The sequence below is a fragment of the Parus major genome, chromosome 2, assembly GCF_001522545.3.
Source record: "Parus major isolate Abel chromosome 2, Parus_major1.1, whole genome shotgun sequence".
Classification (NCBI taxonomy): Eukaryota; Metazoa; Chordata; class Aves; order Passeriformes; family Paridae; genus Parus; species Parus major.
The window spans coordinates 128517683-128543306 of NC_031769.1; the positions used below are offsets into that span (position 1 = coordinate 128517683).

Below are 25624 nucleotides of genomic sequence, written 5' to 3' on the forward strand. Positions count from 1 at the left end.
ATTTCAGGGACAAAAACAGCTTTATTTTCTTTTTATAATTTGCCTAAATTAAGTTTGCTGGTTTTTTGGGTTTTTTTGACGTTTATAACCAGCTTTTAGGACACTAATTTCAGCAGCCCACTTCACTAGGAAACACCTTTGTAACCTATTGAAAAAATGCCTTTCTGTATGAGGAGCTTCACATATTAATGGTGTGATTCTTTCTACCTTACCAGGAAAATAATAACATTATTATTTCAAGCAGGTAAACACAACACTACTTCATTACCACATTATCTTGCTATTCTAGCTTTTGGAGAAGAGGGTGAAAGGAGAAGACAACAGAGGGCAAGACAGGGAATAAGTCACTAGCCAGTTTTCCAATCTCCCAAAATTCTGCCATTATCAAAAGAAAAAAGAATTTGAATTTACCTTTCTGTTAATGTGCTGCATCATCCACTCTGAATTAACTGCAAGGCTTGCATTGGTAGCAATCAACATATTGGCTCAATCCCTCTGAAATACATTTTTAAATTACTATTACTGTGAGCCTTTAAATCCTACACGCTTCACACAGTGACTTTTTAACCAGTAATTAAAAAGTTAAGACACCTTAAAGGGAAGTAGTTTCATAAAGTATGTTTATTTTGTAACTTAATTCTATAAATTTTTACATGTGTTACTAATTAAAGTGTTTTTAAGAAATTTTCAAAGTCCTGCATGGACGCTTTGGCAATCTCTGTACAAAACACCTCATCGGGCAAGGAAACCAGCTGATCCAGAGAGATGTAGCTGGGTTGTGCTGGGTCATACTGGGCTCTTCCCAAGAATGCAAGAAACATATGCCTTTCTCTGATTCGTAATAGTTTTGAGTTGAAAACCTAAAAAATAAAAAGGGAAGATTTTTTTAGGTTCCCTAAATTTCAGACCCTGAGGCATTGAAAATAAGAGCCTTTTTTAGACAAACTGAAGATCTAGGAAGCAAACAAATAATACACTTATTTTCCTTTAATTTATGTCAAACACCAGGTAGGTTACATTTATATATAAATTATCTAAACTCTAAATAAATACTTCAATACAATATGCTGAGAGACACACAACAGAAAACAGGGAAACAAAAAACCTAATGTGCTTGGGAGTTGTTTCTATATAACAACTATATTATTTTTGTGTAATCACAGCCAAGAGAGTGGAGATATTCAGTAGCAAGGAGCACTTTCCCTGTAGTTTGGATTTGTAGTTTCCCTGTCATTTGGATCAGACAGATCCAAATGACCACTGTTACAAGGAAGAAATGAAGAGGTGATCACATGGCATAGTGCAAACAACAAACTGGCACAGTGGCAAGGGCAAAGGTGAGTGGATGTAACTCCTGCCATCATAATATGGCCAAAAGGCACCGTGTGGTGGCTCAAAACAACCATTTGTCTTCTGCTGCACAGCAATGCCTACTTTGAAGATACCTGATAAAAAAAAAAAAAAGCTTAGTCAAAGATGAGAACAGTGGTAGGAGAAATACAAAAGAAATCAGCAGGACACTTAAAAAGAGAGTGAAGTGGGGAAGATGAGATGCACAGTGAAGTCATAAAAGCAAAGCTCTAAGTTCATTCCTGAGCAGTACCACTGAGCAGAGAGAGATGCTATGGAGGAGACAATAATGGAAATGTGAATGCTACAGGAAGCAGAGATTTTACTAAAAAAGAGGTAAGAGACTACTACATTGATGGAAGAAGAATTCCATGAGGATGCAAACTAGGAGGGAAAACCAAATTGACTGCTCCTGCTCTGCCTTCCTTGAATTTTAAGAGGGAGTCAAAATACAGGATAAAAAAAACAAAACACTTAACCACTATTTATGGAGATAGCTGACAGAAAGAATGGCTACAAGAGGAGCTGTAACATCAGAGAGAATTTGACCCCTAAAAAAATCCTGTATACTTCCTATTTTCAACATTACTGTCACTCAGGATAGAAGTAAGTACAGATGGAGATAAATACACATTTGTGAATGCACAAGTTAAAGACCCAACCATATGTAGATTGATGTACACTACCTGTATCCTGGAACTCAAGAGTTTTGGAGGGTGAAAGGGAAGAACAGGAAAGAGGAAGAGAGTCTGGGCCAAGAACAAGAAACAGAGGAAACTCCCCACTTACCCTTCCAAACAAAAAGAAGAAAATGATGAGGTGAACCTCAGAAAGCCAACCATAAGACAACTGAGAAGAAGTAAGCAAAACTTGTGGTTGCTTACTGATCAAGGAGGGCAAAGTAACACAGATGAGCATTAGAGCAAGCATCCTTGTTAAGTAAAGATATATTAAATAGCAAGATAATCAAAACCCTGGGGAGCAGTTTCCTTCCCTCATATAATTTTAGCTTTCTAGCCACTTAGATTCTCTATTAGACTTGCTTTAGAAAGAAATGACTGCCATTCAAAGCTGTAACTTGTGTTTTCATTTTCACGTTGTAAGAAGATAGTGCAACTGCATGTCAGCATTGAATGAAGTGACTAACACTTTCAGCTTTTAATTTATGAGGAAATAGCAGTAATGAGAAGGTAAAAGAAACCCCAAAAATAGTAATCAGGAAGCTAATTTATTTTTAATCTCATGGTATTTTAGCAATTGCTGCAGGAATAAGACCAATGAGAATCTGATTGCCTAATGGGCAGAGCTTATCTTACACCTTGACACTATTTTCAGATCCTGAATTTTCTAAAGCTTATTTTTTAAGCAAACAAACCTGAAAGGAATGTTTATGTAATACCTGTACATATATATATCTGTGTATATATATATCTGTGTCTGTATATATATATATATATATATACATATAGTGTTATCTAATGAACAGATCTTCTGCATAATCTGTCTTCTCTTGTGTCTCTTAGGCAAGATTTCAGGACAAGCAAATCCCTAAGCAGGCACTAATCTCACTTGTATGAATACAGAAGAAATGAGCATGACTACCTGTGTAGAAAATTCTCAAGACTGTGGATAGTGATGTCACACATGCTAAGGGGAAAAAAAGCAGCAGTTCCACACTAAAATCCTCAATAGTTTCTGGATTGCTAATAAAAGTTATCCCAATTAGAGTGATAGCCACAGGCTAGCTGAAGAATTCACTTATGTTCTGCATAGAGCAAGGCTCAACCTTCAGCACATTAGTGAAGTGCCTGTGACAAAACACCTACAATTTATTCCCAGATTAACAACTCACCTGAGGAAAGCGAGTAAGCATGTGGTGGGGAATGCCCATTATGTTGTGTAAGTAGTCAAATGTCTGTTTGAGTCTCTTTTTACTTGCAGTTAAAATCTTGGGAGTTTTATACACTATCTGTTGAATTTCATTACGTTGAAAACCAAGTTCAATTTGACAAACCTGAAAAAGAGCATAATTTTATCTTCACAAGTCAGCTACAGCAAACTTAGCTTATTTTAATGTGCCACTAAAGTAAACTTATGCAAAATTCTTTTATCCTTTATACAGCAACAAGCATGCAAACCACAAAAATATCTGCCACTTCAGTTCTTCTCAAGTCAGACGATGCAAATTTTTTATCGTTCTGGATTAAAGTGTAATTTGTTTATAGAATATCCCCAAAATAAAGATGACTTCTGTGAATGTTATGTATTTTTCAGCTTGTCTGAGATATGAACAAAAACCCCATGTCTCCATATGTATGGTAGTTACAAGCATAAAAATTCTCCCCTAAGAGTCCTTTATCATTTTCAACACCAAGCTGTCAAGAGACTTTCTTCTCATGGAGCTGATGAGCTCCGTAAAACACAGCACTCAAATAGCTAGCACCTACTTTTGCTAATATGTTACCTCTCATGTATCCAAGTTATATTTTTATAATAATTTTTATAGGGAGTATAATTTCTATAGTCTTCAACTTCAGATTGTTAAATCTAAAAGAGATGTGTGGAATATGCTGTCTATTTAATTTATTCTAGAGTTCAATAATGTCTAAAGTAAGACGTCTTTTTCAGAGACTGCCTTGACTTCAATTACGATTTCCCCAAAGGAAAACAAAACACATTTTTTCAATAAAATCATGAGCACTCCTCCCAAAGTGTAGAATGGCAACCAATTAATTGAGTTGTTGAGAAAGAATTCAGCATACAAGAGTGTCTGTTAACTCAGTAATTTCTTCTATCTCCAGTGACACTTAGAAGCAGCTTGTTTTCAGTCGTGAAGTAGGTGTGCTTGCCAGTTAATATAACCAGACTTTCATATCAAACTAAGGTACTTCAATTGGCAAGAAGGTGGTGTTTTTGTTTGCTCAGTTTGATGTACCAAGACTACAGCTTTTTTCCAGAACTTCTTGTCAAATGAAGGGAAGGGTTTAGGATCTGCGTTTTGAATTTACCTTAGGACTTCCAAATCCTTACAGGGAACTGTTTCTAGAGGCAACTATAATCAGGTCTTTCAAATCCTCGTTTTAACTTTCTGCTTTATAAATACTTGTGCACCACACAAAATACCAATCAACTAAGACAGCATTCAAGTATGAAAATAAGTGTTTGTACATGAGTGGTATCGTCCATGGACCTGAGCTGACAGGGGTAACTTCCTGCATTAAGATGCACAACCAGAGTTAAGACACAGTGTTAAATCTGCAGATATAAACCTAGGCCCACTGTAGAGGTAATTGTGGCAAGAATCTTGAGCTCTTCTATTGTGGAACAGCTCCCTTGACATGATCTGTGAGCTCAAGTGTAAGTTGCTTTGGCTGCACTCAGTCTGACAGTAAACATATTTAATATTCAATAACTCTCTAGGCCACACATGCTAATATCCTGATTAGGATAAGCCTCAGCAATACTCAATGAAGTATGTATTTTTCCCACAATAGGCAGTAGTAATGCAAGCTTTCAGGTTTTACAATCTCTAATTGTGCTTGATGAAACCCTCAGAGGATGGACTAAGCCATCCTTCAGCACATTTAGTCCATGACTGGTAACTTATGACAACCAATTATCAGCTACTGTACTTGTTTCTAAATAACAGTCCATTCAGAATGAGGGATACAGCCTGATCACTTCTGAACCGTTGGTACATGATTTCACTTTCCAAGTACTGTCCTCCCACCACAAGTTTAGGACATACAGTTCTGAACACAGATTCTGAATCCAACCTCCTGAAAAGCTTGAGCTTTTAAGAATTAGTAGATTCCAGTAACAAGGACCTAAAAATCCTTTCTTTCCCTCTCTCACACATTTTAAAAATAGAGGTGCTAGGCTGTATTTCTTGGTAGATAAACAAGATAGTCACAGGGAACTGAAGAACTTAAAAACACATTCATTATAATAATGGCTCCCTAGCCTGTGGAAACAATGTGTGTTAAAAAGAAAGCACTATTAATTAGAACAGTCTGCTACTTTCCAGTCTCCTCCCTTACCACACACACATTTCAGATTGCAAGATTTCTAGTCTTTAATAGTTTCAGAGCAGTGAGTCTATCTGAAAATTATACATTTTGATTCACAGTTATTTGTTATAGGATAATGGAATTTCACAAATTGTTACACTACATCATGCTGTTTGGCCTCGATGGCTTTACAGCACAGTAATTAAACCAATACACAGTTACATTTTCAAAAGGGAAAGGAATCCCTGTGGGTTTGAAGTTATTTACCCAACAGTTGTTAATAATGACCATCTGCTATCAGACAATAGGTGTCAAATGCACATTTTGGCAGGCTAGTTACCTGCCAGGAGAAAAATAATCAGCTGCACATTTCTTGCTCCTAAATACTTACGACAATCTAAGTTAGCAAAAAAACATAATAATTAAATGGGGGGAAAAAAAAGACTGAGTATTTTTTCTACTCATTAAAAACTATTTTAACCATTTATGTCATCACATAGCAACTTTTGGCAGGAAGACACTATATCAGACTAGAAGGCAGATTAACGTAACACTATGTATTGCGTAAGCTTGCATGCTATAGAGGAAAATACATTGTTTAATAGTTATTTTAGATCATCACTAAAATTATTTCATTGACTTCTTTCTGTACACAATCCCCTACAGGAATTTTATCTTCTGATAACTCTTAAACTATATGGATATACAATATACTCTTAATATCTATTCATAAGCTCACCTGAAGATTTTCTTTTACAGGCTCTAATTTGCCAGTCAGTAGCCTTGGAAGACGAATTACCAGATCCTTTGTCTACAATCAGGAAAAACACATAAATTAAAGAGTTTTACTGAAGGCTTCTTGGTAAATTTAACTGTGAAAGAAAGATCCTATATATACTTTTTTTTGTATTTAATTCATTTTCTCTCTACACCAAAGATGAATTTGCATGAAGCAGCAGTATATTAAGATGCAAAACATTACTCAAATATGTTCTTTTGGAAAAGAAAAAAAAATAATGCAATTGTAAAGCAGACAGGAAGAGGGTAAAAGCATGCATCAAAAGGAGAAAGTATGCTCAAGTGCCCAATTTCTCTCAGCCCTCAAGTTGTTTTTTCCCATCTTTTTTTAAAAAATAACACACTATCCAATGGAGGCTATAAAAGGATTTTTCAGCAGCAGGAGTGCTAACTTCAGAATCTGGTTAGTCCAGTGTAACAGCATTACAAGAAATTACTCCACATTCCCTAAGGTTTCTGATTATTTGTAATCCACCCCTGAGCACAAGGTAGAGACTAAACCCTTTTCCGAGGAGATCTCTCACCTCAAACATGAAAAGGCCAGCAACAGGGTACTGCAGCAGCTATGACTGTTCAGCTAATAGAAGAACCCTAGATTCTACTTGGAATTTGGCGTTCATTGCAATCCCCACCTACTCCAGGACACAACTAACTTATTCCAGGCAAGTCCAGCTACTACCTGCCCTGAAGATCCCTGAAGCACAGGGCTGAATACCTGCTAAGCATAATGTGGTATGCACTCATGAGCAAACCCAGAAGTCATTCTTGGTGACCTGAGCGTATGATTTGGCATTTATCTTTATATTATACTCACAGATTAGATTACTTTTTAAATGATGACTTTAGTATGCTACAGTATCTTAAAGAGATGAAGAGCACCAAATAATTTTGCAGAAGTTAAAAGAACTGCTTGCTGTTTCAGTAATTAATTCAGTACTCTGACCCACCTCAAATAATAAAACTGGACATACACATGCTTATTTGATAGTAACGTGTAGCAGGTCATCTTCAGAACCTGTACTTCATGTCCTCTGAATGTTAGGTATCACTTCCACAGACAGTTAAAACCGTGTTACCCTCCTGTAACCCTCTAGTGATATGACTGATGGTAACACAATGTTTGTTGATAAGCTCCAAACACTCGGGAGTATTCATATTGCAAGACCTTACAACTGTCACTAACAAAATACCTGAAGACTTCAGTCTTTACCTTTTTTACGCTGAGACCAAGTTCATTTTTGAAGAAACCCAGTCTGTTATCCAGTCTTTCCACTGAAAACAACAGCAAATATGGAGCTCTTGAGACCATCTGAGCAATTTCTGACTTACCAAATTTTTTTGATTTTAGGTAAGCCACTCTAGAAAGAGAACAAAAACAAAATAAAATCCAGTGATGAAAATTTTACTGCCCCCATTTATTCAGTGATCACTTAAATTCCTTAGTGATATCTTATAAATGGACAGATGTTCTAGCATTAACATGCAACCCTGCCAAAAATAATTAGGGTGAAATCTGCAGTTATTGTAAAAGCAAAATACCCTCCCTTCCAATTAATTAGAAGTAAAATAAACTTCAGAGCAGAATGTCAATACTGAAGACAGATTTTAATTCCTTCCAGCTGTACTTAAGCAGATAACTATGTTAACCTACATTTAACTACCAGCCTGTCTCCTAGATTGCAAACACAGTAATAGATCATCATAGGGTATGGACAAGAAGACATATACAGCCTTTTGCTATTTTAATGAATTCCATTTCTACTGCTGAAAGAGCAGAGTACTATACCTCATAATTCCTGCTTTGCCGATAGCATTGGAGTAGGAATATCATACAATGATGTTGTGTGTAGAGATAGTGTTGAAGAAGACATTTCTACATCAGCTGAAGTTACATTTGCCACAAATAGGTCCCTACTTTCAGTCACTAACAAGTGGTCTAACAAGTGAGTAACAAACATCTGGTCCTCAGAAAGCAAGAGGAGTTGACTAAAGTTTTGATATTTAACAGAGCTTGCTTGCTTGCTTTCCAAGTCAAAACTTTTTCCAAACTTTGTTGATTTCAGTGAAAGTGAAATCTTATTTTGAGTACCACTTGCAGTAGATGATTACCATAGCTCACAGAAAAAAAGGCGTAAGAGGGGAAATACAGCACACAAAGTAAAGAGACAATCCACGTACTACCGTGTACTAAAAAACAATTTGGAGTGGCTTCCTCTGGTTATAATGAGAGCAATTGCAATATGAGAAGTATTTGCAGTCAGATCAACTTAGAGCATACAAGAATTGGTTTATCTGGTAGTAATTAAGATACTAAATGAGTTGCAGAATATTCTACAGAAGCATATATTCAGCAAAAAATGGGCTGTTAAACCATATCTTGTGTAGAGAAAAAAAATAAAATTGCCTTCTAGTCACTGCAACTTCCCTCTTTCCAAAATCCTCAGAAATTAAGTTATCACAAGCCAAAAGCTTCCAGATGGAAGATATAAGAACGAGCTCAAGAGGACCAATTCCTAACTGAGCAGGCACCCCAACACAGAAGGTAGCACCCTAGGCTCTAGACAATGACAATGGAACTGGCACAGCTTCTGAGCATCCCAGAAACAGCTAAATGAGCAGATGTCCTGGTTTAGGGCAAAGTCACCCCAGGACACCAGATTAAAAATCTTTTGGCTGTCCTGACTCCACTTGTTTTCTGTTAACAAGTCATTAAGATTCACACCTGAAACATTTCTTCCTGGAAAGGCAAGAGATTTAAAAGAGGGATGGCAAGATTGTAGTAACCTGACTCTAGAAACTAGTATATCAAAGGAATACAACTATCCAACCTGGCCAAAGTTTGAGATACATCTGTGAGTGCTGGCACCAAGGTTATCCCTCATTCTGCTACAGGGCTCAGCAGTTCTATGTAGCATGTTAACAGTTTTAAGTCATCATTAACACCACCATAAAACAAAGCATCTGGTGCAGCTGCAGTACAGACACTGATTTGCAACTGTCAAAATCCTTAGGAATTATGGAATGTTTTGACTTTTACAGTGTTTATCTGAAGTCAAATGCCAAACCTATTGAAATTTGTGTTTTGTTTCCTGGCAACATGGAATCCATAGCAATAAAACATTCCAGAGTGATGTAACCAATACCACGTCCATCTGCACCGAACTGTTTATGCAAAGGTGATACTCAGCTTTCAAAAGACAGCTATTTGAGACACACTCACTTACTTTAAAGCCTGCAGGAAATCATTCACAAGTGTTAAACTTACAGAAGAATCACACCGGAGAAAATTAAGAAGAAATTGGATTGCTCTGTTTAGCCCCTACTTCACTAATGAGCCAGTGCCACAAAAGTGTCACTAAAAATAAAATCTGACTTCCTGGAAGAGTTAGGATATTTATCACAAACATAAAAATCAAACCTCTCTTCAGAAGAGCTTAAGCAATATGTTCTGATAGCTAGACTCAAAACTAGTGCTGGAAAATGACACAGGGTATTTTTTTGTTTTTTTCAGAAACAATATCCATTTTTTTTGATATTGTTTCTGAAAGGCCCCTTATTGAATACAAGATTAGAAAAACAGAGGGGAAAGAAGTTAGGTCTATGTTATACAATAATCTACTCATGCACCTAAATATCTAAATAATACCTAAAATTCTAAATATCTGTATTTTCATATGTGTGTTTCAGAGAGAAATGCTACTACATGCAAGAGCCAGGACAACAGAGTTTCTTCTCTGGAGTACTGGGAAGTTTTGAGTTCATTAAACATGCACATACATACACATGAGTTGTTCTGAAAAAAACCCTATTCAATTAGGAATAATATTATAAATAAAATTAATTTTAAGGACTGAAGAACGGTTTAGGGCCATACAAGTGAACAAAGACACACATTAGCTCATTGTAGTGCTGTGTTGAGTTTCAGCTGGACAACAGGAAAGAAACGTCACCAAAATCTCCTGCTGGTATTAGATGTCAACACAGAAGAGATTGGGTCTGCTTCTTTGATTGCAGAATTCATGAGGTTTCAAATTGTGCCTGAAGAGTTTAATATAGTCTTAGAAAGTTATGTAAAGCCTCAGGGATGTCATTTTGGAAAGAAAGCTGACATGAGTAAAGCAAGTGGCCTAGGATGGCAAGCTGCTTCCTCTGTGGCAGAGAGACAGGAATGGGCAGTAAAATTTGTTAACAGTTTTAATATAGATGAAGGTGTTGACTTATGATACCATCACAGGTTAGTGTCAACAGATGGGGAGGCACAAGAACATGGAGCCAGGGACTGAGTAAGAAAGAAGGCAGCACAAGTTCCTTCAGATAAGATTAAACCAACTGGAAAACCAAAAGCCAGGGGGCTTAACACCCTGCTACTGCTTGAAAGGCTTACCTGGTTTCTAAAGCTTCCAGATCTTCACCAAGGATGTATGGATTTTTGGTCAGGAATGGTCCCAGTTGATTGTCTTCTACACCCACATCCTTAAGAAATAGAAGTATTTTTTTTACATCTTTTTCAAAGTCCAAGGTCAGTAAGAGCTGACCTGCCTTTTGACGTTTCTCTACTTGGGATAAGTCAACTCCTACAACAAACAAAATTAGAAACTGTTTTAATTAAACACAGACCCTGCTTTCTGTAAATGTTTCACAAAGGCATGTTGGAATTTATAGGACTACTCAATTTTTTGCACTGACTTTGCATACTTTAATTACTCAACACAGCAAGGCTGCAACACCTTGTATATTGTGGAAAGAATCCAGATAAAATAAGCAGTCATTTTAGAAGCTTTTGCCGAGATTATTTTTTGATGGAAGACATTTGCAGTGAATCCTGCATGTGCCACATTTAGAGACTTGCTCTTGATGCACAGAGGTACATGTGCATGGAATTTCCAAATCTGTTATAAAAGGGAAGAGGACAATTTTGCAGTGAAGTGACTTTGTATACAGACTTACACATGGCAATTTCTTACTACATGGGGACAGATTCTCCCTCTCAAACATTCATTTCTCCAACCTCTTTCTAATCTTCCTTGCATGTTTGGGCAACAAGACGGTCAGGAAGTTTGAACTCAGGTATCTCTGTAGCCCAAGTGTTTTTTGACGAGAAGGAAGATTCTCATCAATCCCTTCCCTCTTGCCTCTCCAGTGTGCTGTGCCTCACTCCTAAGATTATGCAGAGCAACCATTCTTTTTCCCTCCTTCCAAGGATGGAGAGCTACAAAGTATTTTGCCGCAAATGACAGTATCCTTAACCAGCCCAAAAGAAGAAAGATCAGTTAAGTAACACAGCGATTCCCCACCTCCTGAAGCTGTGGGAGATGCCTCCTTCTAACACACCCACAGCACTAAAGTACTAACACCAGCCAGTTTTGTTCCCCAGTAGTATGGCATTGCTAGTGAGACAGTCCCCTCTTTTTGTCCATTTAGCCTGGATAACATTCCGCAGCTTTTTACAATTGGTCGCTGTTCCCATTTTCAAGTTTACAAGGTAACCAGTAAGAGCAAAAAACAAATCACAGGATCTTCAAAGCTCCTGCCATAGGCAGACGACACAAACAAAATCACACATACCTAGGTGGACGAGTTTTGCAAGGGTTTCTGAGTGATCAACGTAATCTCGGAGTGTGGAAGACTGAATGGGGAGAAGAGGTTCTGCAATGATCTGTACAGCTTCTTCCTCAGAAATCACTTGCAAAGCAGATGAAGGTGGGATGTCATCCCAGTCTAAGAAACAAATACAAATACATTTTGTGAAAGACAAAGCTGCTCTCACCAAATGTTATACAGAGCTCTTAAAATCCTTTTCAAAATGCAGGAACACTGTGTCATGTGGTAAACAGCCAACCTATTATTTGAAAACAAAACCAGACATTGCTCCCAGTTTTTGCCTCTGTTCCATCTCCTGGTCACTGCCCATCAACTTTTACTCATATGGCCAAATATGAGAGTAGTACCCAGCAAGCCTGCCCTCAGTCTGCTGCCTAGACCGCTGCAGACAACAGATCACATCACCCTCTGGAAAAGGATCGTCTTTCATGTCTTCACAAATGCATTCTTGCTTGATCACAGCCAGATAAAAGGCTACTGCAAAAATTTTTCGTAACCTGACAAGCCCACTACTTTGTGGCTCTCCTGAATGTGATGCCTGAAATGCAGCTGTTTTAACTTTTAACGTATTTCACAGCCAGCTCCAGACAAGCTATTATGTCTTATCCATTACAGAAAGGCAGCTGACTGCCACTATCTCTAAGAGCAAAAGGAATAATTTCCTACTCACTAAGGTTTCAATGGAACATCATTATACTTGTTTTCCCTTAAGTGTTCCAAGTCACAGAATTCAGTGCCTTTTAAAAAAAAAAATAAATCTCTTAACAGATGTATTTTTCCATTGACAGGAGCTCACAGCAGCAAGATTAAGATTACTTTTTGCAGGCTAGCTGCTAGCATCCACATCAATCATCAGTTTGATTACTGATCAGATGCCCCAATTATAAACTCTGCAGGAAGGGGACTTTCTGTGCCCTATACCTTTGTATAATCGCTTCCTAGAGACCATGACCAGACTCTTCCATGTCAAGATACAAAGGCACACCAGAACTCTACTAGGACAGATTGCAAAGTAATTAGGATGTGCCTAATGTTCCAGGAAGAGTTGCACAGACTAGCTTGATAGCTGTTGAAGGTCTTGTATTTTTCTCACAGACTCAGAAACAAAAGCACAGTAAAATGTTTTCAGCAACATTGACACACTGAACAGGAACTCTCCAGGAATCTATAAGAATATCAAGTATTTTTTTTCAACTTGTTGAGGACCAAACCAATATACAATAAAGTCCATTCCAGATGCACGCATGTCTTGTATTGCCACTTGAAGGTCTTTATACTTCCTATTTGGAATCATACTTCAAGTTACTAAAACCCCCCCAAAATTATCATTTATGTTTATATTCCATTTATAGACTGTCAGCTGGGAAAAATGCTACACACACATAAAGTCTCCAGTCAGTCTGCTGGCAGATAAAAATCTGGCATGTGGATAAACTGCATCGCACGTGCAGCCACATACCAGCTGGCTGACCCATCATTTTGGTGCAGCAACCAACTACAGAACCAACTACACACACATATCTCTGTTGTGGCTCTGAGATACAACAATCCAAATAATCCAAAACCCCAAAAAATAAACTCTGTACAATCCAGGCTGACTGGGCTCAGAGAAAAATCTGAACATACAATGCTATTTAGTAATTCAGAGTAAGCTTCCACAGGATACCCCACGTAATTTGAAAGGATGGAAATGCTATAATCCTCTTTTGGATATAAAAGTATGGGGGAAAAAAGTGAGTAAATTTTCTCAGGGCAACAATACTAAGGCACAGTTATCTTTCATCTCTTTTCCTCAAAAGACAGTCGGGAGAGCATTTCTCATCAGGGCAGTGCTTAAGGAGGCTTCACACTAGTGCCTCCCGTTGGTCATCCTTGATCCCTCAAACGGCTGTGCACTGTGAGCTGCTTCATGCGTGGAATCTCCTAGCCTCGCTCAAAATTAAAAAAATAAAAAACAAACACCAACAACCCCCCCCCAACCAACCAACAACAACAAAACAAAAAACAAAACCAACAGACAACCAAAAAACCACACATAAAAACCAAAATAAAACCACCAAAACCAAACACCCAAAAAAACCCCAAACCAAAACCCTTTCATTTGTGAGGGAAAAGCAAATGCTCAGCAGACGCAGGTAGGGTTATGAAAACTCCTTCACACAGCAGCTCCAGACCTACATTTCTACCCAAAACATTATACCTTTATCTCACTTTAAAGGTATTCTTTGCATTCTACATTGACCATAAATATTGGAATTCACTACAGAGCTAATCCGAAGTGAAAGTCAGAAACTCCAGATGCTTATTTTAGGCAAACAGGACAAAAAAAGGAGAACCCAGCTGGGGTTAAATCGCAGCGTACTGAAAACATAATTTGAAGATTCGGGAGAAATGGTGTCCCTTAAAGCCTCTTACCTTCGTCCAGTATTTCTGCATTCAGATCAGGTAATGTTTTTGGTTTTGCTTGTTCCTGTTGTACTGAAGGCAAGTTACTTTCGGGAGAAGATAAGGATACATCCTTGGCGCTGTCGGGCGGGGAACAGCTTCCTACAGACACCTGCCTGTACGCCTGCAGTCTGCACGGAACAAGCTCCCTTCCAGCAGGCAGCACAGCCACACGGGCAAACTCACGGCAGCCGCGACTCCTCAGCCTCCCGGGAAACTCAACAGCACGGGCCGTGCTCAGCAGGCAACACCAGCGGGAGACGTGCCGAGCCCACACAGCCATCATCCACCTCAGCACAGCATCCTAGAGAAATACGGTGGAGTGACACAGGCGCTGCCTGCCTCGCTGTAGAGTCGGGAGCGTGAATACCCCGGGCGTTACAGCGATCCCTCGCTACGAAGCACCACGTAGCTGCCTTAAAGCTTTAAACGTGCAACAAACGGGGGAGCCGGGTCTGAAGGCCTCCGCCCGCTGCCCTGTACGACAGCCGTTCCCTTGGGAGCACGGGGGAAGCCCAGCCAGGACCTAAGCCCTCTCAGGGGGACAGGGGCCGCCGCATATGGCCACCACCACACACCAGCCACAGGGCGGTGAGGCTGGGTTGGGCCGCGCTCGCCGCCCTCCCCTCACTGGGCTCCCCACGCCGGCAGCCGCTGCGTGCGGCCTGCGGGAGAAGAGGCAGGGCCGCCCGACGCAGGGCCGCCCGACCCAGGACCAGCACCCACCAGACCCTCACCTGCGCCGCGCCGCACGGCCCACGTGTGCGCCCCGCTCCCCGGCCCGCCCCGGGCGAGACCACCCGGGGGGAAACAGAGGGGGGAAGCAGGCAGCAGCACCCTTCTCTCCGGTGCTCTAAAGGGGGGATGTGGCCCCGCCTCCCCCCCTTCCCTCGCTCCGTTGCTCCCTCCCTCGCCTCGTGGGCGCGGCAGGGCGAGCTCCGCCCCTCGGCGCGGCGGGCGCGGCGCTGCCCCGCTCGGCCCGCTCGGCTGCGCTCGGCGGGCGGGCGGCCGGGCTGGTTCGGGCCGCGCCGCTTCGGGCCGCGCCGCCCCTCGCAACCACAGCTGTCCTGCGACGAGAGGAGAGAAAGGGCGAGATGGTGTCGTGCGTGGGGAGCCGGACCCTGAGCAAGGACGACGTAAACTACCGCTTGCACTTCCGCATGATCAACGAGCAGCAGGTGGAGGACATCACGCTGGAGTTCTTCTACCGGCCGCACACCATCACCCTCCTCAGCTTCACCATCCTCAGCCTCATGGCCTTCGCCTTCACCAGGTGCGCGGCCGCCGCGGGGAGCCGCAGCCCCGCCCCTGGGTGCCGGCAGCCCCCGGGCGCAGGGGCTTCCCGGGCAGGGAATGGGGAGGGTCGGTGCCCGGCCCCGGACGGGCAGGGGCAGCGCGGCTCCCGCCGGGCCGGGGCTGCGGTGCCCTCCCCGGGCGGGTGCTGCACCGCCGGGTGCCCGCGCCCCTGCTCGGCAGGCCCGTGCTGGAGAGCGGGCATCCTCCCCTCCCTTCCAGAGCGCTTATCATCCTCACTGCTTTTCCTGGGAACTTGGTAATCCTTTCGCGGATCTTTGGTACAGTCTCTAGTAAAATGTCTGTTTCAAGGAGTTGCCAAAAATGGGCTTTATTAGGCTATCGAGCAGCCCCGCAGTGACATCAGTCATGATTTCCCAAGCGGGCAGTGGACGGGAGTGACTGTTCAGTGGCATCGCTGCTGTACCCCGCACTGCCTGTGGCCAGCCTCAGCTTGGCTCGGGCCCTGGCACGGATGGGCTTGGCCACATCCTTTGCGCACCACAGGAAGGGCTCTGTGGGCATCACCCCTGCAGTCATTCACAGCTCTGCTGCTAGGAATAGACAGATTTTTCGGGAGCCTTACTTGAAAACGAAGGGTATAGCAGTGCAGTCTGATGGGTATCTTTCATGTTTTTTGAAGTTGTGCATACTTTTTATTGCCTCCTACTGGATGGGAAGATGATTTCATAATCCTCCTTTAGACGAAATTGCGTAGTCTGTAGGCAGACTGCGATCACATCAGTGTATGATCTGAGGGGTTTTGGCTAGGTAGTGCAGTGTGGTTTTAGGCTCGTTTAAACTTTAGTGGCAGTTTGTGTACATAGTCACAGATTTCTGTGGTCTTGTTGCTTAAACTCTTATGCTGGTGAATCTCCTTCTTAAGTGACCATAAAACATTCATTCCTGACAGCTCTCCATTTGATATAAGAAACTCATTATTTATCACTTATTCTGATACACAGTTCAGTGTGTAATCTTACGTTTTATTTTAAGAATCCAAATGTCTATGTTTTATCAGCTGTGAAATAATGGCCAAACCTGGCTTGAGTTGAGACAGGAGCAGAAGGAAAAGTAAAATAGTGTAACTGCAAATGGTCTGACTTGTGCCTTTTCTTGTTTCAACATGTGTGTGGCCCCAAGGAAGATACTTTTGGTGAGCACATGCCTTGTTCTACTTGGATTCCTTCTTAACTCCAAAATCATGGAGAGACATATTTCTGTGCTCTGCTACGATGTTTAATTACAGGTCTTTGCTACAAGTGCTCCTCATTCCTTTGCCTGATCACTTTTCTCCCTGAAGGGCTAATTTAGGTCAAACTTCTGAGTCACTAAGAGACTTTAATAATGTCATTCTGAAAGATTAATAGAACTGATTGCTCACCTTTGGGGAAGGATTTTTGCCATTAATTCTTTCAAGCAGAGGATGAAGCAATTTCAGCACTTTGGAGTCTTCTAGGCCCAAATAAAATTGCTTTGCTTCTGGGATGTTTGTTTGCATTTTTTCCAAGAGGATTGCTGCTTTGTCTTTCCATTTGTTTTGCTGTCTTTCTAACTGACTTCAGTTATATTTTCTTCCCTCTGTCTTTCTCTGCCTCACTTCCTGTGTTTAAATACCAGTTGACTTCTCTTTAACTCTTCTGTATTTCTTCTCAGGTTCTCAGGTTCTCTTCTCAGGTGGAAGATACTCTGATTTTACTTTCTCTCCTCTCCTCTTTCTGCTATTTTCAACTATTGTAGGAGTTTCACAGATCTCCAGAGTGATATCAGAGCGCTGCCTCTGGGCCTCATTTGGAACACTCTTCAAGCCATATACACTCTTTGAGAAACTGGGGAAGAGATGATACTTTCCCACATGATTTTACAGTCTGTGCTCCATTCCATCAGCTTATTGCATTGAGTCTACAATGACTCATGCAATAAGGTGATGTTTAAGTTCATTTAAGTTCATTTTCCCACTTCCTGGGCACAAGGTGCTGTAGACTTCCCTGTAAGGTGTCACAAGTGATTCTTTGCTTCCCCTGTGCTGTCAGTTGTTCCGTTGCTGTCCTGGTCAGTTCGTTGAGTGGGGGATTTTCTGTGATAATTCATGTTGGTGTTGTGAAGTAAAATTTATTTTTTCAGGAACTTCACCATCAACAGAGGAAATTCTGTGTTCCTTAAAGTCTTTCTTGTCTCTTCTATAATTGTTTTGTGTCAGAACTATGTGGAGGGTTCTGAGAAACTTAGAAAATGCTTTTCCCTTGTGTGTAGCAAGCCATACATAGAATGAAGTCCTTAGGATCACTGAGAGCAGTTGCTACTGTCTCTGAGCTGACAGATAAGGGTGGAACTGAACTTCAGATAGCAGTAATCTTCAGGTACAATTATAATTATAATAATCCAGAAAAATAAATGTGTGGTTAACTTTTTTATGTTAAAGTGTGGGATAGAGGGTATTCTGTTCTTTAAAGCACATTGTTCTAGTGCTTCTGACAATGGCTGCAGCTTCCTTGGTTGTTTCTTGCTGAATGAGCCAGACACAAGCTCCTCTGCCTCCATCCTGCACCTTGGGGCAGAGGTGTGGAGTGGCTCTAGCTTTCCCTGTCCTCTTTCACCCTAGACAGAGGTGTGTGGCCCTCTCTGAGCCCAGAAGTAGCTAGCAGGAATGAATCCTGGAGGGGATATTTTGTGTTACAACAATAGGACTGAGGAAGGTGACTTCTGGTATGAAGCTACAGGGGTTTGTGGAAGCAGGACTAAGACTTGTGAGAATGTAGGGCTTTTGTTTTCCATGTCCCTTGATTAATAGGCTTGATTAAATTGGATTATTGTGTATTTAGGTTTGGTTGAGTTTATGGAAGATTTTTTTTTCTCCCTCTCCCACATTCCAAATTTAGTGTCCTAGCTATTTTTTCCTCAATTGAGTATCCTTTCTTTTTATGATGTAATAACTCACTAGTTGACATTTTGTAATCTAGTGCTCTGGAGAAGAACCAGAAGAGGGATAAAGATTATGCAGTTATTATGCACTTTTTTTTTTTAATTTCTTCTCTAAAAAGCCACGGTCGTGAAAAATGCCCTTATAAAGTGGGTTAAAATTTAGAGAATTTTCATCTGTCCTCCCACATAAGCATTAAAAACCTTGGTTTTGCTGCATGAACGCTTGTATTTCAAAATCAGAGTCAAGGTTTCTGGGGCTAAATGAGGAGATGATTCAGCACATTTTCCCAACTGCAGCTTGTTGTGATTGCATCTTTCCCTTTGGCATTCCCCAAAATAGTTTTTCCAGGTAAACACTATAATTCTTATGCCAGCTAGTGTGTGGCAGCAAGTTTCTTGCCCCCACCTGTTCTTAACTGCTTCTGGCAAGTTTTGGTGTCTATCCCTTGTGAAATGTATCTCCAAGCCAAAATAAAATGCCTTGCCACTCACATGGAATGAGATACAGTTTAACGCTGTATACATCTTTGTTGATTTTGGGGGGAACTGGTGCCAACATGACTAAGACAGCTTTCCTGATGCTGAGTAGTACTCAGAATCCTGATATGCAAAGATGAGGACTTTCGTCCCACCTGGCACAGCAATTAAGTGATTTGATCACAATGTCTTTCACTTCTTTGTTGGCTGTGATGAATTGATGTGATGCAACTGTAGTTATTTGTTCTATCTAAAAAAAAAAAAAAAAAAGTTCTTCCTCTTGGTGGCAGCCATGACAGCATGTTCCCGTGTGTTAATTGCATGTGTTAAAAGAGAGACATGGTTTTGCTGTCTGAGCCATCAGAGCCAGAGGCTCTGGCTAGGAAGTGAGAGCCAAGAAGGGAGCCAGAGTTAAGCTCTGGGACTTGGGGTTTACAGCTGGTATAAATTGTCAGCCTGTGCAGCATGGCTGCTTTAAAATCATTGGTAAAGCTGAACTCAGCTGGTTTTAAAAAAATGCTGTGGGGAATCCCCGAGGCCTGCAGAGAAACCATTAGTGTTTAATGCACTTTCTTCTTCCATACATTTAAAGTATGCTTAAATGCCCCAAAGTGATGAAAGCCTGCTGTGGAGCTGTTAAGGTTCAGTTTTGAGGAAAGGGAAAATAATTTGGCTAAGTGAGAAATATTTTGTAACTGCAGCAAGTATCTAATGTGGAGAACATTTATGCTCTCATAGATTCTTTACTGAACCATCCAGAAATGTGACAGATGCTATGCCAGGAAGAGCTTTATACATTTAAAGTTTACCTGCAATTCTTTTGTTATCATGTTGTGAATAAATAAAGAAATATACTTAAATGGATAAACTGATCCCAAGTACAAGAAAACTACCCAGACAGCAGAATTTTGACTTCAGTTGTATTGGGTGATACTTTATAAAATATTCATGGCTTACACTATGATAGTCTGAAGTTTATTTGTTTGTATTACTGAAGTATCCAAGAAGCTGTCTGCTGGATAGAAAAGTTTGGTGACAGTTATTTTGTTAATCTTGCTACCATATTCTACCTGCCTGAAAAGAAAGGGCTCTGTCAAGTTTGCCGTGGCATTCCAACCTGAATTCTTAGGTCTCTCTTCTGTCTATAATGTAACGGTAGCACAAATAATGCATGATACCATAATCAGAGCTTTGGCTTAATAGATCTAAAAGCAAACTGATATTTTTCCTTGGGTCTTTTAAGTTGTGCTGTGTCTCTGTTACAGATTCAAGCTGCATATTCATTATTTCTAAAGGCTGATTTTAATCATTATTTCTGCCCTTGTTGCAGGCATTTGGTGTTGGGGATAGGCAAAGGGAAGTGAAGGGTATTGAAAGTAGCACCAAAACAGCAGAAGGAAACCTAGGAATTTCACCCAGGTTTTCAGAGGTTTTAGTTTAGGCGTAAAAGTAATTCGATGATGTTTCTGTAAACATTAAAGCAGGAAGATTTTTTTTCACCTTATGTTTGGTCATTGCTTCTACACTCACTTCCAACAATACTAATGACTTGCATGTGTTTACTAAATATTTAACCTTGTAAGAAAGGGATGCCCAGAAGTATAGTGTGAAAATCAATCAGTGCAATTACTATCTTAACTTGTTACAAAATGAGCATGCATATTTCTTATATTTAATTTCCATGTATTCTTTATTTAAATAATATATCTTGAGAGCCTTTTGACTTCATCCTTGTAATGTACTTTAATACTGTGTTGTCTGTCTCTTTAGGGATGATTCTGTACCAGAGGATAATATTTGGAGGGGTATCCTCTCTGTGATTTTCTTCTTTCTAATCATCAGTGTTCTAGCTTTTCCTAATGGTGAGTAAGGTTTATACAGCTTATACTTCATGTTTTTTAAATGTGAATTTCTCTTTATTGCCACTATATTTACTTTGACTTTTATTTACATACCAATTCTCAGTGCATTTTTTCTTCACTCATTTGAATTATTTTAAATTAAGGAACAGTCTAAAAATAGGTTGTAGTCATACTGAGCAGAGATAAGTGTTATTTATAGCTTGTTATTTATAGTCTGTATTTAACAAGGAAGTCAAGTTCTCAAAATCAGTGTCCTATTTGCAGATGTGTAGTTGCAGTTCAGATCATTAAGTAATGATGCCAACAGACCCTTAATGTTTAGGATGACTTTGCCTCAGTGTGTTTCAACAGAAGTGTAATTCTAAAAATGCTCAGACACAGCACCTTAACGCCTTACTAGAAGATAGTGATAGAAATGGTTTAAGTTGCATTTACAATGTAAAACCACAGTTGCTCAGTAAAAGTTAAAGTTGGACAAAAGTTTTGGTAGTTGTGTGAGGAGCAGAAAGTGTAAAAATGTAAGAAAATTTGTGTGTCACTTAATTCTGTGGAAGAAATACTTCTACCTGGTCTGTCTGTTTTGGTTTTTTAATTTTTACTTACTGCTGTCAGCAAAATCCTGATTCTTGGGTCAAGTCTAAACTGTCTCACAATTGGAAGTGTTCAGGAAAAAACAGTGATTTTGTTCAGGGCAGCTTTGTACTGCAGAGTTGGGATGTGTTTTTCCCATATGTTCAAAATCCTATATGCATGCTTTTCACAAAGTTCTGAAAAACTGAGTGCCAGAGAAAAATGAACTTTATGCGTACAGTGGTGAGTTTTCTGCAGTATGTGCTGAAAATATTTGATGAGCCACTTCTTACTATTTATCATATGTGATATACTCAAAAATAAATTTTGTAGTTCTTGCTGTCTCCAAATAAGCTTTTTGTTTGCTGTTTATAGGACCCTTTACACGTCCTCACCCTGCTCTGTGGAGGATGGTTTTTGGTAAGTTTGTGTTTCTGACTTTTGCATTGATTTATCAGGACCTGCCTTTTAACTTTCTGATGAATGAAATTGTCATGAAACATAATTGTGCATCAAACTTGTGTGGATGTTACTTTCCTCCCACTGCTGAGCAGTTGCTTATAATCTATTCTTAGTTATGTTTGGCAATATCGCTGTAGTTACTCTGTGTCAGGATGGTGTAAATGAAATCACCAAAAAGGGATCATTCATTCTGATACTCTGTTTTGTGCTTCCCAATCTCCTTCCCCCACACCTTTCTTCCAACCCCAGCTACTGCATATACTGACTTCTAAATCCAGTTGAGCAGGTGGTTTCTTTTCATTATTGCAAAATATCCTATTACTTTATATGTTTATTAAATTGTATCATTGCGTAGGTTAATATTTTTAGTAGTCTTGTCATGTACATATTCATGTACTTATTTCATTAAAAATACCTGTAAATATCAGTTACATTCATAGTTTGAAAAATTATTCTGTTGGCTTCAAAACTAACAAGTGAAATCCTGCTCCTTAAACATTTGAATTACACAGCAAAATCATGAGGAATTTTATTTTCAAATAATTCAGGGTTCACAGAACATATGCTAGACAACATATTTGATTATTTTTAGGCAAACTGAATGTTCCTCTCTCCTGACACCTTATATCTAAAAATAAGTAGCTTCCCAAAGTAGCTGACTACTCATCTGTTGACATTGAGAGGATACTGCTGATTAGACAGTATTCGTTACACAAACCCGCTTCTTGGAAGTTTGGGAAACACAGGCCCTACTGCTCACTTCCAGTTTCACCACATATAGACTAAAAGGTCATTCTCAATGTTGATACTGTCAGAGCTTGACCCCTGTACTTTTGGGAAAAGGCTGCATGCAAAATCAAGAGCAACATTTTATCCTGTGTGATTCTGCTTCTTCTGGCTTGGTTCATTTAAGTGTGCTTCAGTTCTCACACCTCTTTGGCAGATGAAGGGCAGGACTGGTGAACCCTCAACATTTCCAGATGCACCCTGGCCTGCAGGCTGTGCTTCCTTTGGCAGGGTGACATCTGTTCCCATCATGTTTCTGCAAGGGACTGCACAGGACCATATAGATACTTCCTGTGCATGTGTGTGTCTCTGAATAAAAGTTGCTTTCTGGTCTACACAGGGGGCTATCAACATGTGAGTCCTGGTTATAGTTTAAAAGTCTTTTTTAGAATTGTTTATTTTGAATGGCAGATCCTAAGTTTATTCACATTAATCTTTCTTCTTTCCATGACACTGCTGTAGGATACAAGTACATTTGAGGCTATGGAAATAGGGTTTGTATGCCTCCTCCAAATGTGGTCTTAGATATCTGTGAGCTTGTAAATAATGTAAAGATACAGTCCAAATAAAAGCCCCAGCTACCCACAGAGCTATACCTAGGACTCAACTTCTAATAAGTTTTTCTTTTATTAAAAAAAAAATTCTTATTCAGACTGGAGGAGAGAAATGGTACTCCAAACACAATTGTGTTTCTTAATTTACAGTGGTGTGAAAATAAATAATAATCATATTTATCTTTAAGGGGTTCAAGCAGCAAATTTTCCAGCTCTCAAAAGTAACTCAGACATGCATTAGTTCATATTTATAATTACTCTTTATTGCCAGCACAGCTCAGAATTGCCAGGTGGTATTATTAAATGGATTTTTATGTTGAAACCTGTGTAAAGGCTTAGGAACTTGCATTAATGAGACCAAGAATACTTAAAGCAAAGGGACAGAGCTAATGCAATCCTGGATCCTAATGTATCTCTTGCTAAGGAGCTTCCTGATCACAGCCTTGTACTAGGAATGCCTAAATTGATTAGACTGATTTTGCTTTGATTGGGTTCACACAGGTGAGCATTTATTTATCACTTGTCATGGGACAGGACGTGAAGGGCTGATGTGCTCAGACATGCCGTCTGACTGGTGTCTCTTCAGCTTTTCTGCATGCATATAGAAATTCTTTTGTAGAACAGCTGTTTGAAAGTAGATTTTTGGACTCTATGTTCCTAGCAGTTTTGTGAGTGAACATGACTTTAAAACTGAGTCTTTTTGCAGGTCTCAGTGTGCTCTATTTTCTGTTCCTGGTGTTCGTGCTCTTCCTTAACTTTGAGCAGGTAAAAGCAGTGATGTACTGGCTGGACCCTAATCTTCGATATGCCACAAGGGAAGCAGATATTATGGTATGTATCCATGGCACTTTATTGTACATACTTCAGGCATGTTTTATGTGAGTGGGAATGAATAAATCTGAATTTGCTGGCATGAGCAGTGCATGTTTGTGCCTATACTTGACAGAGTCAACAAGTCCTTTGTGTCAACAACAATTTATTTATGTTGAAATCAGCTGGTGTGCAAAACAGTCTTCTCAGTATTTTATTTTTTTCTAATGTGGATGTTTGGATGAGTGTGCAAATTGGAATATGATACATGTTTGCAGTGGGGTGGCTTTGGATTTATTTTGATAATAGATATGAGCATGAATACCGAGAATAAATTTAGCAAGGTAGTATCTGAATGAAGCCTGTATGGTATGTGTGCCAGATCAAGATTTTTGATGCCAAAGTGCTGCACTCAAAGAACTTTTGTCTCATCTTGTTGCTCATGAGCTTAGTACATTATTGTGACTCTATGGAGCTTGTGGAGTGTGTGCTTGTATGGCAACTGCAGGACTCAGCTCCCTTCCAGTCAGTCAGCAACTGAGCACTGATGCTGTTACCATTGGGAAATTATTTCCATAGACCATAATCTGGAGTGGAATAGAAAGCCAGGCTTCTTCTGTTTACTGAGCAGCTTGCAAAGAGTTTTCCATTCCCCTTCAGGTGGGGACATGAACACAGGGAGCTGAGGTTGTGAAAGGAGGCCTGGGAGAAGGGTGTGAGTTATGCAGGGTGGCACGCAGAGCACAGCATGAGAAGTGGGTACCAAGCAGAAGAGGAGGCTGCATGAGGAGGCAAGAGTTGCCAATCTTCTCCTCACTATCACATCAAATTACTCCTCACCACCTGACCAACATACTCCCTTGACCTTGGGTTTGTGCATCTTTCTACCATGGTCACCTGTTGTATACTAGGCGCTTTTATAGGGTCATGCCTCATGAGTAGGGAAATTGACTGGTTTTCTTTCACATGTGGCAATTTACTGCTTATGCAAACCAATGCACAGCACCTCATCAGCAGTGGCTGCAAACTCTTGCCCTGTAGCACATGGGGGAATGGAAATCTTTACACTTCAGTAAGCTCATGTTAGTTGATTGATAGCAAGGGCTGCGTGCAGGCTCCTTGCCTGGAAAACTGGATGCTTCAGGTATTGCACCTCAGCCTGTCAGCAGAACGTGCTGTGCAACTCTAGGGCTGTAACTTTGGGTTCTGCAGTAACCACCTGTGCTGGTGGAGAGGTGAGGGCAGCTTGCCCTTAGGATGGGGGGAGGACACATGGCTAAATGGAGCCCCAGCATGGGCAGCAGTGGTGTTGCTGAGCAACAAAAGGGTGCTGAGACAAGGAGTCTGCTGGTTTGTCAGATTCACCTGGCTCTCCTGTCATTTAAATTAGAAATAGATTCTAACTAGGGGAAAACTATTATTACTACTGGCACAGAACCACAGTACAGCAGATTCCCTACCTGTAGCAGTCAGTGGAAACTTGCTCTGGTCTTCTTTGCAATCCAGATATTGTCGTTTAAAGTTGGAGAAAATTTTTAAAGTGTAGCTGTAATGAAGGCTGCAGCTTGGTCGCTTGCACAGGACTAGCAAAGTTGCTTGGGTATAAAAAAAAGTTCAACACATTTCACTGTATGGCTGGAAGAACTGCAGCTGGAAAAATTAGAGAGGAGAAAGCCCCAGTAAA

General features: G+C 40.3%; 2 protein-coding genes across 3 annotated transcripts in view; one reads left to right on the top strand and one right to left on the bottom strand.

Moving 5' to 3' along the window:
* Positions 1-602: 602 nt before the first annotated feature.
* On the bottom strand, positions 603-15078 carry MTERF3 (mitochondrial transcription termination factor 3). The gene is made up of 8 exons (XM_015619122.3): positions 14942-15078; positions 14175-14508; positions 11724-11876; positions 10543-10732; positions 7369-7516; positions 6100-6171; positions 3203-3364; positions 603-860 (listed from the first exon to the last, which is right to left on the bottom strand). Exons 2-8 carry the CDS (start codon positions 14488-14490, stop codon positions 666-668), a joined length of 1236 nt encoding a protein of 411 aa, XP_015474608.1. The 5' UTR covers positions 14491-14508; positions 14942-15078; the 3' UTR covers positions 603-665.
* Positions 15079-15189: 111 nt separating this feature from the next.
* PTDSS1 (phosphatidylserine synthase 1) overlaps positions 15190-25624 on the top strand; it is a 28453-nt gene continuing 18018 nt past the window's right edge. The window contains exons 1-4 of one of the 2 annotated variants that reach the window (XM_015619331.3): positions 15190-15477; positions 20667-20758; positions 21704-21748; positions 23837-23961. In XM_015619331.3, the coding sequence (XP_015474817.1) occupies positions 15299-15477; positions 20667-20758; positions 21704-21748; positions 23837-23961 (441 nt within the window). In that variant the 5' untranslated portion in view covers positions 15190-15298. The remainder of the gene's footprint in view (positions 15478-20666; positions 20759-21703; positions 21749-23836; positions 23962-25624) is intronic. The other variant, XM_015619330.2, reaches the window with a different exon arrangement.